A 13,252-nucleotide genomic window follows, 5' to 3' on the forward strand; every position below is an offset into this window, starting at 1 on the left:
GGAGTCAGTGGGGGAGGTTTCTAGAAACCCTACCTGTTCAATAATGCATCTTCTACCCACAGGTATTCAAAGTGAAAACACCAATAAGGGTTCACAAACCTTTCTTCGTCACAATCACTTACTTAAACTGAAAAATAATGTGATGTCTGTAATTAATTTTACACCAAAATTTCAATACTGAGCTAAAAGAAACTCGAAAATATAGAACTATTTTTAACATGAAGCCACTTGCAGTTTTACACATAATACATTCAGCATCCATTACTTTAATTCCCTTCGAAGAGAACCCTTCTTTTATTCAGGTATCTAAATCGTGCCATCACGGGAAGCTTACCCCAAACCTCCCACTTGGTTTAAGGGTAACCCCAACCCCTAGATGGAGAACTGTTTCCGGAACGAATATGTAAACCAATTCAGACAATGAAAAGTAACAGGCAGTTGGCTGGGGCCTTCCAGGAAGCTTCCACTTTTCTGGAATGGATAAAAGCTATTTCCCCTGCGTTTTCCTCGAACGTCGCGCACACCGCTTTTGGCTCCTCTGCAGAGAGATATTTGCTCGTCTGTGCATACACATCAACTGCGAGGTGCTCGGGGACAGAGGCTGTCTTACCCGGCCCTTTCTGCCGAGCACAATGCCCAGCGTACAATGGGTACCTGATAGGTGTTTCGTGCAATAAAGCACAGGTTGAGACCCCGGGTAAGCAGTGAGCTTAGAGCCCCAGGCTCCCCACATCCCTTGACAGATATTTCCCCAAGGCTCTAGCAGGAGACTCGCCCGAGGATCCCCCCCTCTGCATTTATTTCTCCGGCGGCTATATGAGCCGCCAGCGGGACGAACAACAGCGGCAAAGCTCGCACCCCGAACGCGAAGGAAACGCTGGGAAGGTCAGGTTCATTTCAGGACTCCGCTAGATGGTTACCGCCGGCGCCCCACCCCCCTCCGCCCCCTTCACCTCTTGAACATCCAGGACATGGCGCTGAGTGCGTGACGAGCGGAACACTCAGACGCCCAGGATCGTTCTCAAGCCGCCTAAATAAGCCTCCTTCCAGGCCTCGCGGCCGAAAGCCGGCGACAAGTTCCGAGCGCCGGAGCTACAGCCCACTTCAGGAGAGTAAGACGCCGCGAATCCAGTCAGACGTCTACAGTACCGTCTGCTTCCAGAAACAATTTGAGTGACTAGCGACGCTTTGTGACTGGCATCCGGAAAGTCCAATCCCAAGGAGGGACCTACGGAGGCAAACCAATCAAAGAAGAGGAGGGAGGGTAACTCCGCCCCGCGCAGCGATTCAAAGACGGGGGGGGTGGTCCCAGCTGCAGGGGTGGTTCCATCCGGGTTCTTCCCCGCCCCCAAGGCTGCGCGCGGGAAAGCCACGCGGCCCCAGTAGCAGGACTGTGGTGTTCAAGGCCTCCGCGGTTCGTCTGATTACCCACCTCAGACAGAGGGCGACAACTCCCCTTTCCGCTGTTTCCCTCAAGCCGTTAGCCTCGGCCCCATTTTTCAGGCCTTACCTCGTCCTCATCCTAGTTTTCTCTTCATCTAATGTGACATGTAGTAGGGACTTCCACTCAATAAGCTCCACACTTTGCGAACCCTACCAGCCAGATCCTTCACTTCGTTTTCTGAGGTGAATCCGGGTAGTTGCCCTCAAAATGTGCCTTTTAAGCCCCACGAGCGAATCAATGAGACACACCGGGTTCAGAGAGTTTAATTTCAATTTAGATTTATGGCGTTTCCATTTCTCTCTCGCTATCGCATTTTTTTTATTTCTTTCCTTTTAGGGAAAATTTTCACTTCTGCTAGAGGAAAACCACAGAACGCAAGGAGAGCAAAAGAAGCTCGTGGGTGACTGCTGGGAGTGTCCCGGCTTCCCTTGAAGGCACGTGACTATCCCTGCAGTAAGGGAAGAAGCTGGTTTTCCTCAGGGAACTGTAGGGAGAGCTTCCGCGTGCCCAATAGCCAGCTTTTGAGAGTCTGAGGAGACTCAGTAGAATTCAGCTTTGAGTGGGCGAGTGGGCCGGTGCAGTCCAGGTACTGACCGCACTGGTCTCTGCGCCTTGTCAGCCTTTTAACTGATGCAGCAGCAGCACCAGGGTAAGAAGCTGGCCTGCCCTGCCCTTCGGATTGGTGTAAATGTCAAGACAAGTGCAGGATCAAAGAGGAAAGGTACTTGAGAAAGTGATTACTATTGACCCTCACCCTTCAAAGAATCGTCCATTTTACACTTCCATCAGCAGAGGATTTGGAGAAGGAAATGGCAACCCACTCCAGTGTTCTTATCTGGAGAATCCCATGGACAGAGGAACCTGGAGGGTCTTCAGTCCATGGGGTTGCAAAGAGTCGGACACGACTGAAGTGACTTAGCACCATAGCAGAGTATTAGAGGTGGTCAGTGAAACAGGTTTTTACCAGGCATTTGTTCATTATCTTAAACTATCCCAATCTGTAAATATGAACCCAGTGTAGAATGAAAAGTAGAATTTGCAGCAACTCAATACTTCATTTTACTGAACATGCTAGGCATGTGAGCTTCCCTGGTAGCTCAGTGGTAAAGAATCCACCTGCTAGTTCAGGGACGTGGGTTCAATCCCTGTGTCGGGAAGATCCCCTGGAGGAGGACATGGCAACCCAATCCAGTATTCTTGCCTGGAAAATACCAAGGACAGAGGAGCCTGGGGAACTACAGTCCATGGGGTTGCAGAGAGTTAAACACAACTGAGAACACGTGAACACACACTCACACAAGGCATGTGGGATCTTAGTTTCCCCACCAGGGATCCAACTCATGTTCCTGCAGTGGAAGCACAGTGTCTTAACACTGGATGGCCAAGGAAGTCCCTAAATTATTTCAGTTATTTACTTTCTTCTAGAAAGTGTAAATGTGAACTTCTAGAAATCTTAGGAGGCAAATGGCAGTATAGTTCAATTTGGGGTGTGCCAGATCTAATTTCTTGGAAAATATGCCCCAAAATGCCCAAAGTGAAGATGTTTTGTGTATAAAGTTAATGAGGAAGTTGTGCTCATCAGATTGAGAGATAAAATTTCAAATGTCACAATACAGGTAAACCTGATCCTCTCAAGACTTGAAACCTGTAAGCAGTGACCAAACCATGGTTAAAGAATGTGGATTGAATGAAGTAAATATTTGCTAAAGTCAACATTTTTGTCCGTATTGTCACTATTTTGTATCTCAGATCTAGCAGTTGAATTTCAACTTGAGCACTCTTTCACTTAATCATTATTAGTGTTTAAAAAGTGCAATGTGTACCAGTTTGATTAAAATGTTACTACACTTACAAATTCATAACTCTCACATAAGATAATGTTTTCTGAAAAATGAACTTGTAGCTAAAAAATAGAATGGCAACTGTACAATGGCTTGTGTGTTGGACTGATGTGTAAGGAGGAGAGTGTCACAAAGAGGATAACAAGATAAGAGCCAGATGATATAGAAATTTAAGGTCTATGGTAGAGTTTATATTTTATTTTAAATGTAATAGAAAGCCATTAAATGTTTCACGCTGGAGAATGACAATCTAAATTAGGCTTAAAAAAATGCACTCTGGCAGCTCTGTGGAGAATGGATTCTAGGGGAACAGAACAGAAATGGAGAGACTGGTTAGTTAATTAGGAAATGATTGTGTCCAGGTAAGAGATGACAATATCTTGGAATGGGGAAGTGAGGAAGCTAAGCTGACCAGGAAAGTTTGCTAATAAATTTAGATATGGGTGCTGAGGGAGGAGAAGGAATAAAAAATTCCTTTAACCATCTACCTCCTAGTTACAAACATGCCTGCTCATTCTTTCCCCCTCTATGCAAATTAAACATGTCACTTCCTTATTTGATGCTATGGGCATGAAATCAAAGAATGATATGTGTGGCTTTTTATAATCTGTTGCCTACTTCCCACTCCTATCACTTCCCAACCCACGCTGCCTATAATGACCTTTGCATACATAACCACAAGGCCATTCTCACACCCAACAGAATTAATAAATCAATCCTTGGTGTCTTCTAATAACTAGTTCATAATTCAATTTTCACAATTGTGATTCTCCTGCATAAAACATTTAATGCCATTTCCTTCTCCAGGGGATCTTCCCAACCTAGGGATCAAACCCAGGTCTCCCGCATTGCAGGAGGATTCTTTATTGTCTGAGCCACCAGGGAAGCATCTACATCATAAATAATGTGGCTTGGCAATATACATATTAGAGCCTTTCAGAGATTGCCAGAAATAAGGGTTTTTCTCTACACCCCACACAAGAAAGTAAGCTAAAAATGTTCTTTCACAGGTTCTTAACAAAATAGAATTTTGAAGCCCCTGGCAAAGAAAAATCTGACTTTTCAAAAGCCTGGATTCAATACAAAAACTTCTAAGTTTATGTAATTAACTAATGGATTCCAGAAGAATATACAATGCTGGGACTTCCCTGGTGGTCCAGTGGTTAAGGCTCTGTGCTTCTCATGCAGGAGGCACAGGAACTAAGATCCTGCATGCCACGCAGTGTGACCAAAAGAAGAATATATGTTGCTGTAAAGACTTACTTGTTTTTCAATTCATTCATCCAAAAGAAGATAAAGACAAAAATTCAGTATAACAGAATTTTCAGGAATGATGCAGAAGAGTTCACAGAGCAACTCTCTGAGTAGCTCTTAGGGTCCAGCACCACAGAGGGCTTTCCAGGTGGTATAGTGGTAAAGAATCTGCCTGCCAATGCAGGAGATGCCAGAGAGCGGGTTCAATCCCTGAGTTGGGAAGATCCCCTGGAGGAGGAAATGGTAAGTCACGCCAGTCAGTATTCTTGCTTGGAAAATTCCATGGACAGGAGGGCCTGGCAAGCTACAGTCCATGCCGTCACAAAGCACCCCAGAAGGAGGGATGAAAAACAGCTTAGCAACGTTCCTGAAAACACAAGAAAAGGAAACTCTGCCTTGTTTTCTCCAAAGAGCAGCCTCAAGATTTTGCCGATCTTAGAGAGAGCCTCAGAGGTCAGAAGCGTGCCACAGCAGTAAAGGAGTAAAGGCTAATGCTAATGAGGTGGCTCAGCTAAGGGGCCCAAAGGCAATCCTGGAAGTCCTACAGGGGTCTCTTATAAGTCCCCAGGATCATGCTTCTAGCAAGCAGAACAGCAGACTGGTGCCTAAAGGTGAGGTGAGATAAGGTATACCAGCAGTGGCTGGCTGCAGAAGATGAATGAATGAAGCTCCAAAATTAAGGCCCCTAAAGGTTAAAAGAAATAAAACTGAATTTTGAAACTTGAATTTAATTGGTATTAACGATTGCAGTGGTCATGTCTGGATGTGAGAGTTGACTGTGAAGAAAGCTGAGTGCAGAAGAATTGATGCTTTTGAACTGTGGTGTTGGAGAAGATTCTTGAGAGTCCCTTGGACTGCAAGGAGATCCAACCAGTCCATCCTAAAGGAGATCAGTCCTGGATGTTCATTGGAAGGACTGATGCTGAAGCTGAAACTCCAATACTCTGGCCACCTCATGCGAAGAGTTGACTCATTGGAAAAGACCCTGATGCTGGGAGGGATTGAGGTCAGGAGGAGAAGGGGACGACAGAGGATGAGATGGCTGGATGGCATCACCGACTCAATGGGCATGAGTTTGAGTAAGCTCCGGGAGTTGGTGATGGACAGGGAGGCCTGGTGTGCTGTGGTTCACGGGGTAGCAAATAGTCAGACACGACTGAGCGACTGAACTGAACTGAACTGAACTGAAGGATTCCCTGGTGGCTCAGCGGTAAAGAATCCACCTGCAAAAAAAAAAAAAAAGAATCCACCTGCAACGCAGGAGATGTCTGTTCGATCCCTGGGTCGAGAAGATGCCCTGGAGAAGGAAATGGCAACCTACTCCAGAATTCTTGCCTGGAAAATCCCATGGACAAAGAAGCCTGGCAGGCTACAGTCCACGAGGTCACGAAAGAGTTAGACATGACTTAGTGACTAAACAACAACAAAGTCTTAAAATGACCCAAGTGCCTGGAGGTGACTAAGTCATTGCCTCCCAATGGGCAAATTGAAGGGTAAGACAAATGAAGCTCAATAAAAAATTATAAAGTTTTGTCTTCGTGAACAGTCAGTAATTGAAATTACTACATGCTATACATCCCTATGCACACACCTCTCAATGAATTTACATCTAGGTATGTTTGGCAGATACTTCTACTTGGTTGAATTAGGGGATTTACATTTTCTTCTTTTTGCCTATATGCATGTAAAATATTCTCTATACTGAATATGTATTGCTTTTTTAAATAAGAAAATAATAAAAGCTATAAATAAATTCTTGTAAAGAAATCAAATTTTTTAACTTGCTCTTTTAATAATTTTAGACTTATAGAAAAGTTGTGAAATTAAGCACAAAAAGTTACCTCATATCTCTTACCCCCATTTCCTTTTACAACACACATAATCATAGTACAATTATCAAAATCAGGAAATTAACATTTATACAATAGTATTTCTGAACCATTTTTCAAATAAGACAAGGCAGAGGAAACGATAGAAAACAGTCTTTTGTAACTTACTTATTTACAACCAAATTTTCTTACACTTATTTGGGACTTCTATAGATTTGGGGGCAGATATGTGAGGACAACAAGAACTGATAGCGTAGAGGAAGTAAGGTAAAATGAATGCCAAGTAAAATTCTTCTTAATTAAATAGTGCAATGAATATCAAGTGCCTGCCTTGAAGTAAGCACTCAATAATTGCTCTTAAAAGCCCATTCTTATACTCTTATTGTTGTAATAGAGTTATTATCTAATGAGTCTTCTAGCACTTAACAAGAAAAATAGTTGATTGAGGGTGATTTCCTGATGCTTGTCAGCAAGTTGTTCCTAAGTAACAGAATAACACTGTTTCCAGAAGCCAGTGATTTTCCCAGGTGCAAGTCCTTGAAACAGACTGAAAAGTTTCATCAAGAACTGGGAGACACTCTCTTACCAACTCCCACTCTGAGAAATCTGTGGTGTTCCAGATCACAGAGGCCTTTCCCAGGAGATAGTTGTTTCCTCCTCCTTTAGGCCTTGGCTCGGTCTGTGCTCCTACGTGCGGGACGACCAGAGTGGCTAAAGCATTAGGCCTGCCCTGTGGTCTGTCTCCTCCTTTCCCTCCTGCCCAGGATCCTCATCTCAGAGTCAGGAAAGCGTCACTCTGGTCTGTGAAAAAGGAAACCATAGTCCCCAAATGGTGTCACTGACCCTAAAAAAACCTATGATACCAAACCTAGTTTTAATACCTGATTTAACTGCAGTTTTAACCTCTCCCGGAATGTAATCTTAATCAACCAGTCTGGAAATTTCTGCCCAAGCACCAGTAATCTGTCACCCTGGCCCCTCTCAATCCTCCGGAGAAACAGGCAATCTGCATGATAAAACCCTTGTGGTTCCCTACCCACTCCACCCAACCCCACACCCAACAAAGATGGGCCTAAAATTAATCCTTTCTTTTCTTTTGCTAATAGCTTCCTTGCTACCTCACCCTTCTTTCGTCCCTCACATTAAACACCATGCAAACCAAAAAATAAAAGTCCACATCAGACTAAAAACCCAGCATTAGACAACTGTATAGCAAGGATAATATAACTGTATATTATCCCAGTAGGATTATATCATATACAAATAGCTACCTATTCACAAAATATCCCCCTTCAAAGAGGAAGGAAAGCATTACACATATTACTGTTTCAGATTTATATCCTTGAGGTGGTTGGAAGTCCCAAAACAAACACAAAAAAATTACACATTTTTCTTCATCATCACTGAGGATTTATTATCCCAAAAGACCTATGGTCTAAATCCTCATTTCCTGATTCCCAGACCAGTGTAATGTTTTCCCCCAGATCATACAATTAATAGTTGAAAATATACACAGAGAGATAAAAAGTCACACAAGAATCCAAAGTTTTTTAAAATGCCCCCCAAAAAAGGTGGAGTTGGGGGAGTGGATATGTGGCAAAGCACTGCAGAACTAAATTTAGTTGAAGACACATAACTTTTTCTTAACTACAGGTATTTTAGAAAGTACCTGAGAAATGAACAGTTTATAAAAATGAGGTAAAAAATTTCAGGTGGGAGCAGAAAACTAAAACATGTCATACTTTGGCAAAGTCTTTAAAAATGTCATGTCCTCAAAATGATGTTTTATCAGATTGTTCTGAGGCTGAATCATACAGGAGATAATTTTCAAGCCATTGCACTTCACTTTTTTCCTCATATTGGCTTCAAAGTTGTCCCTGTGTAACAGGAAGGAAAGGGGCAGGACACAACCACGTGGGTTCAATCTGTGGGAAATCAGGTAAATCTGTTTCACCTGGGGGACAAAATTATTCTCAGTTAAGCATCATTGTCACGAATATGCATATGTGCTCAGTTGCTGAGTCATGTCCTACTCTTTGTGACCCATAGGCTGCAGCCTGCCAGGTTTCCCAGGCAAGAATACTGGAGTGGGTTGCCGTTTCCTTCTCCAGGGGATCTTCCTGACCCAGGGATGAAACCCATGTCTCCTGAATTGGCCGGTGAGTTCTTTACTGCTGAGCTACCTGAGAACTATCTGTATACTGATCACTCCCAAATGTGTATCTCTAACCCAACTTCTTCTCTGAGCTCCAGAATCATATGTCATGAACATCTTAAATTTACAAACCTGAAATAGGACTCTTTTTTTTTTTTTTGGCTACACTTCACAGCTTGTGGGATTTGAGCTCCCCAACCAGGGATTGAATCCAGGCCCTCAGCAGTGAAAGTACAGAGTCCTAACCAGTGGTTAGCCAGCAAATCCCCTGAAACAGGACTCTTAATTCCACCTCTCCCCTTCCTCAACATGCTTATTCTTCTGGTTTCCTCCATTTCAGTAAAGAGCATGCCAAAAAAACTTGTCGATTCTTCTCCTGCTCTTACACCACCCATTTTATCCCTCCTATTAGATCTACTTCCAAAATATAACACAAATTTACCTAACTTTCTCCATCTTTATTATTATCACTGTGTCCAACCCACTGTTTTCTCAGCTGAACTGTAACATTGCCATGGTCTGTCTGAACTCCTTCCTATTTTCTGCTTTCCTCATCTTAACCCTACTCCGAGTTGCATTTGCCATTCAGAAGCCAGAGGGATCTTTTTATACTATCAATTATATCCCATCATCCACCTGCTAAAAATGCTCCAATAAATTATCTTTGCCTTAAAATGAAATCCAAATTCTCCCACAGTACATTATCTAGCCCTGTCTCTCTCTTTTTTATCTTATTTCATTCCACATTTTCCTGGGCTCCTGATGTTCTAGGAATACCAACCCTCTTTCTGTTTATGGCATACGTACTGCCAAGATTGTTCAGGCCTCCAGGCTTCTGAAATTCCTCTTTCCTTTGTGTGGACCCCCAGATCTTTCCCTGCTGGCTTCTTGTTTCAGGTCTCAGCTCAAAACCACCTCCTCAGAAAGGGCTTCCTGGACTTTCTGATCTAAAGTACTCATTGCTCAGTTACTCTCTCTCCCAAGAGTCAGCAAACTTTTTCTGTAAAGGGCTGTGGAATAAATATGTTCACCTTTGTCTACATCACTCTGCTGCAGTAAGAGAAACGCAACCATAGACAATACTTAAATGACTGGGAATGGCTGTCTCTCAATAAAATGTTATTTACAAAAGAGCGGGACTTGTTTTGCTTGTCCCTACTCAGTCACATTATCCTGCTGCGTCATCTTCAGAACTTACAACTAACTGGAATTACTTTGTTTTCTTGATTACTTCCTGTCTCCTTTCCCTAGATAAGCTCCACCAAAAAAGGGACTTTATCTTGTTCACAGTTTACATCCTGCAGTAACTAAAAGACAGTCTCGGTACTCAGTAATTTTACTGACTGAATCTATACAGTAAATAAACTTTCCTTGCATTTGATATCATTTATGAAATCACTTTAAGGCAGGAGGAGAAGGGGACAACAGAGGATGAGATGGTTGGATGGCATCACTGACTCAATGGTCATGAATTTGGGCAGACTCTGGGAGATGGTGATGGACAGGGAGGCCTGGCGTGCTGCAGTCCATGGGGTCGCAGAGAGTCGGACACGACTGAGTGACTGGACAACGGCAATGAAATCATTTAAAAGTCAAATTCTATTCTACATAGAAGACATTCTCTGGGCTTCCCTGCTGCCAATTCAGGAGACAGGTTTGATCCCTAGTCCGGGAAGATCCTACTTGACAAGGAGCAACTAAGCCTGTGCATCACGACTTCTGAACTCATGCTCTGGAGGCCAGGAGCCGCAACTGCTGAGGCCTGCATGCCCTGGAGCCTGCGCTCTGCAACCGGAGACGCCACGCCAATGAGAAGCCCACGCACCTCAACTAGAGAGCAGCCCCTGCTCTTGGCAACTAGAGAAAAGCCAGTGTAGCACTGAAGACCCAGGGCAGCCAAAAATAAATAAATAAATATTTTTAAAAGGGGATGCTTTCTCTTGTAGATGCTTACATTAATATAATTGAAAGAAGGTAATTAGTCATCCCCCCAAAACTACTCAGAAACTTATCTGAAACTTTTTTTAAAGATATTTCAGATACTTTATCCAAATCACTTCTGATTCCAATCTGATACTTTGCTACTCTTTTATACAAAACACACCTATGTTTTCATTTTAAAGAAAATAAAGTCATACAAACCTGACAACCTTGACAAAAATTGTATGTCTAGAACAGAGCAAGGGAGGTCTCCTCTACCAGAGAATCTTTGAGATAACTCACAACCCCTTCTCACCCCATAAGCAAATAGTCTCCCAATTCATATCCTTCTTTCCTTGTCCTCCTTCTGCCTTTCCTTAAGCTCTGGACTTAGAATGTGTACATTTCTGAATAGACCAACTACAATAAGCTTTCGGCTCATTCTGTACTTTTTTATGGCAAGTGCTACTGATGCTTTTAAGTTTCTTGGGGGCATTTTTAGTCCTCCTCAAAGTGTTCCTGGAATTAAACTGTTTACATAACACGGAAGTTTTGAACAGAAGATCCCCGTGTAGCTACCAGTAAGTGTTCTGACTTTAAAGTTTCACATTATCTTTTTGGCGAGAGGAAGTTGTGAGGTGGTTTTTGGAATCTGGATCTAAAACTCATTCCACTTGCTTTTCAAATGAAAATTTATAAGACTCTTAAAATAGGCATTGACTGCTACTACATTTTTATCTTCTGAAGCTGGAGGTAGGAAAAACTGAGAATACATACTAAAGGAGGAAGGAATAAATAAAGGCTACACTGAGCCTAATCAAAAAATATTAAGTCAGTGGGCAAAATGGATGGTGAAAGTGTGATTCAGCCACGATTTATCAAAGTTGACAGAGGTCTCTTCTTCCCAGGAAAGGACAGACCTTCATTTCCCCCAGCTCAGCTCAGCTCAGTTCAGTAGCTCACTTGTGTCTGACTCTTTGTGACCCCACGGACTGCAACACTCCAGGCTTCCCTGCCCATCCCAACTCCCAAAGCTTGCTCAAACTCATGTCCACTGAGTCAATGATGCCATCCAACCATCTCATCCTCTACCCTTTCTCCTCCTGCCTTCAGTCTTTCCCAGCATCAGGGTCTTTTCTAAAGAGTCAGTTCTTCGCATTGGGTGGCCAAAGTATTGGAGTTTCAGCTTCAGCATCAGTCCTTCCAATGAATATTCAGGACTGATTTCCTTTAGGATGGACTGGTTGGATCTCCTTGCAGTCCAAGGGACTCTCCAGAGTCTTCTCCAACACCACAGTTCAAAAGCATCAGTTCTTCAATGCTCAGCTTTCTTTATGGTCCAACTCTCACATTCATAAATGACTACTGGAAAAACGATAACTTTGTCCGCAAAGTAATGTCTCTGCTTTTTAATATGCTGTCTACGTTGGTCATAGCTTTTCTTCCAAGGAGCAAAAGCATCTTTTAATTTCATGGCTGCAGTCACCATCTACAGTGATTTTGGAGCCCAAGAAAATAAAGTCTGTCACTGTTTCCATTGTTTCCCCATCTATTTGCCGTGAAGAGATGGGACCAGATGCCATGATCTTAGTTTTTTGAATGTTGAGTCTTAAGCCAGGTTTTTCACTCTCTTTTACTTTCATCAAGAGGCTCTTCAGTTCTTCTTTGCTTTCTGCCAGAAGGGTGGTGTCATCTGTGTATCTGAGGGTATTGATATTTCTCCCGGCAATCTTGATTCCAGCTTGTGCTCATCCTGCCTGGCATTTCACATGATGTACTCTGCATATAAGTTAAATAAGCAGCGTGACAATATTCAGCCTTGATGCACTCCTTTCCCGATTTGGAACCAGTCTGTTGTTTCATGTCCAGTTCTAATTGTTGCTTCTTGACCTGCATACAAATTTCTCAGGAGGCAGGTCAGGTGGTCTGGTATTCCCTTTAAGAATTCTCTTGAAGAATTTTCCACAGTCTGTTGTGATCCACATAGTCAAAGGCTTTGGCATAGTCAATGAAGCAGAAGTAGATGTTTTTCTGGAACTCTCTTGCTTTTTTCTATGATCCAAAAGATGTTGGCAATTTGATCTCTGGTTCCTCTACCTTTTCTAAATCCAGCTTGAACATCTGGAAGTTCACAGTTCACGAACTGTTGAAGCCTGGCTTGGAGAATTTTGAGCATTACTTTACTAGTGTGTGAGATGAGTGCAATTGTGTGGTAGTTTGAACATTCTTTGCCATTTCCTTTCTTTAGGATTGGAATGAAAACTGACCTTTTCCAGTCCTGTGGCCAGTGCTGAGTTTTCCAAATTTGCTGGCATATTGAGTGCAGCACTTTCACAGCACCATCTTTCAGGATTTGAAATAGCTCAACTGGAATTCCATCACCTCCACTAGCTTTGGTCATAGCGATGCTTTCTAAGGCCCACTTGACTTCACATTCCAGGATGTCTGGCTCTAGGTGAGTGATCACACCATGGTGGTTATCCAGATCATGAAGATCTTTTTTGTATAGTTCTTCTGTGTATTCTTGCCACCTCTTCTTAATATCTTCTGCTTCTCTTAGGTCCATACCATATCTGTCCTTTATTGTGCCCATCTTTGCATGAAATGTTCCCTTGGTATCTCTAGTTTTCTTTAAACTTTTCGTTCCCCCCCCTTAGGCCTCTATTTTATTGCATTAGCTAAGACAGTAATGAATAATGTTTGTATTAAATTATTCATTTAGTTATTTGAAAAAGTTACTGGTCACCTCCTATATGACAGAACCTTCTACTAGACAGAAGGTGTCAAGTACCTGGCAACCTAGTTCATG

General features: G+C 42.8%; 1 protein-coding gene across 1 annotated transcript in view; it reads right to left on the minus strand.

Moving 5' to 3' along the window:
* HLTF (helicase like transcription factor) overlaps window positions 1-1,182 on the minus strand; it is a 59,494-nt gene extending 58,312 nt beyond the window's left edge. The window contains exon 1 of the mRNA XM_043874489.1: window positions 954-1,182. Coding sequence (XP_043730424.1) covers window positions 954-973 — 20 coding nt within the window. The 5' untranslated portion in view covers window positions 974-1,182. The remainder of the gene's footprint in view (window positions 1-953) is intronic.
* Between the last annotated feature and the right edge of the window lie 12,070 nt (window positions 1,183-13,252).

This window comes from Cervus elaphus, chromosome 19, assembly GCF_910594005.1.
Source record: "Cervus elaphus chromosome 19, mCerEla1.1, whole genome shotgun sequence".
NCBI classification, from domain to species: domain Eukaryota; kingdom Metazoa; phylum Chordata; class Mammalia; order Artiodactyla; family Cervidae; genus Cervus; species Cervus elaphus.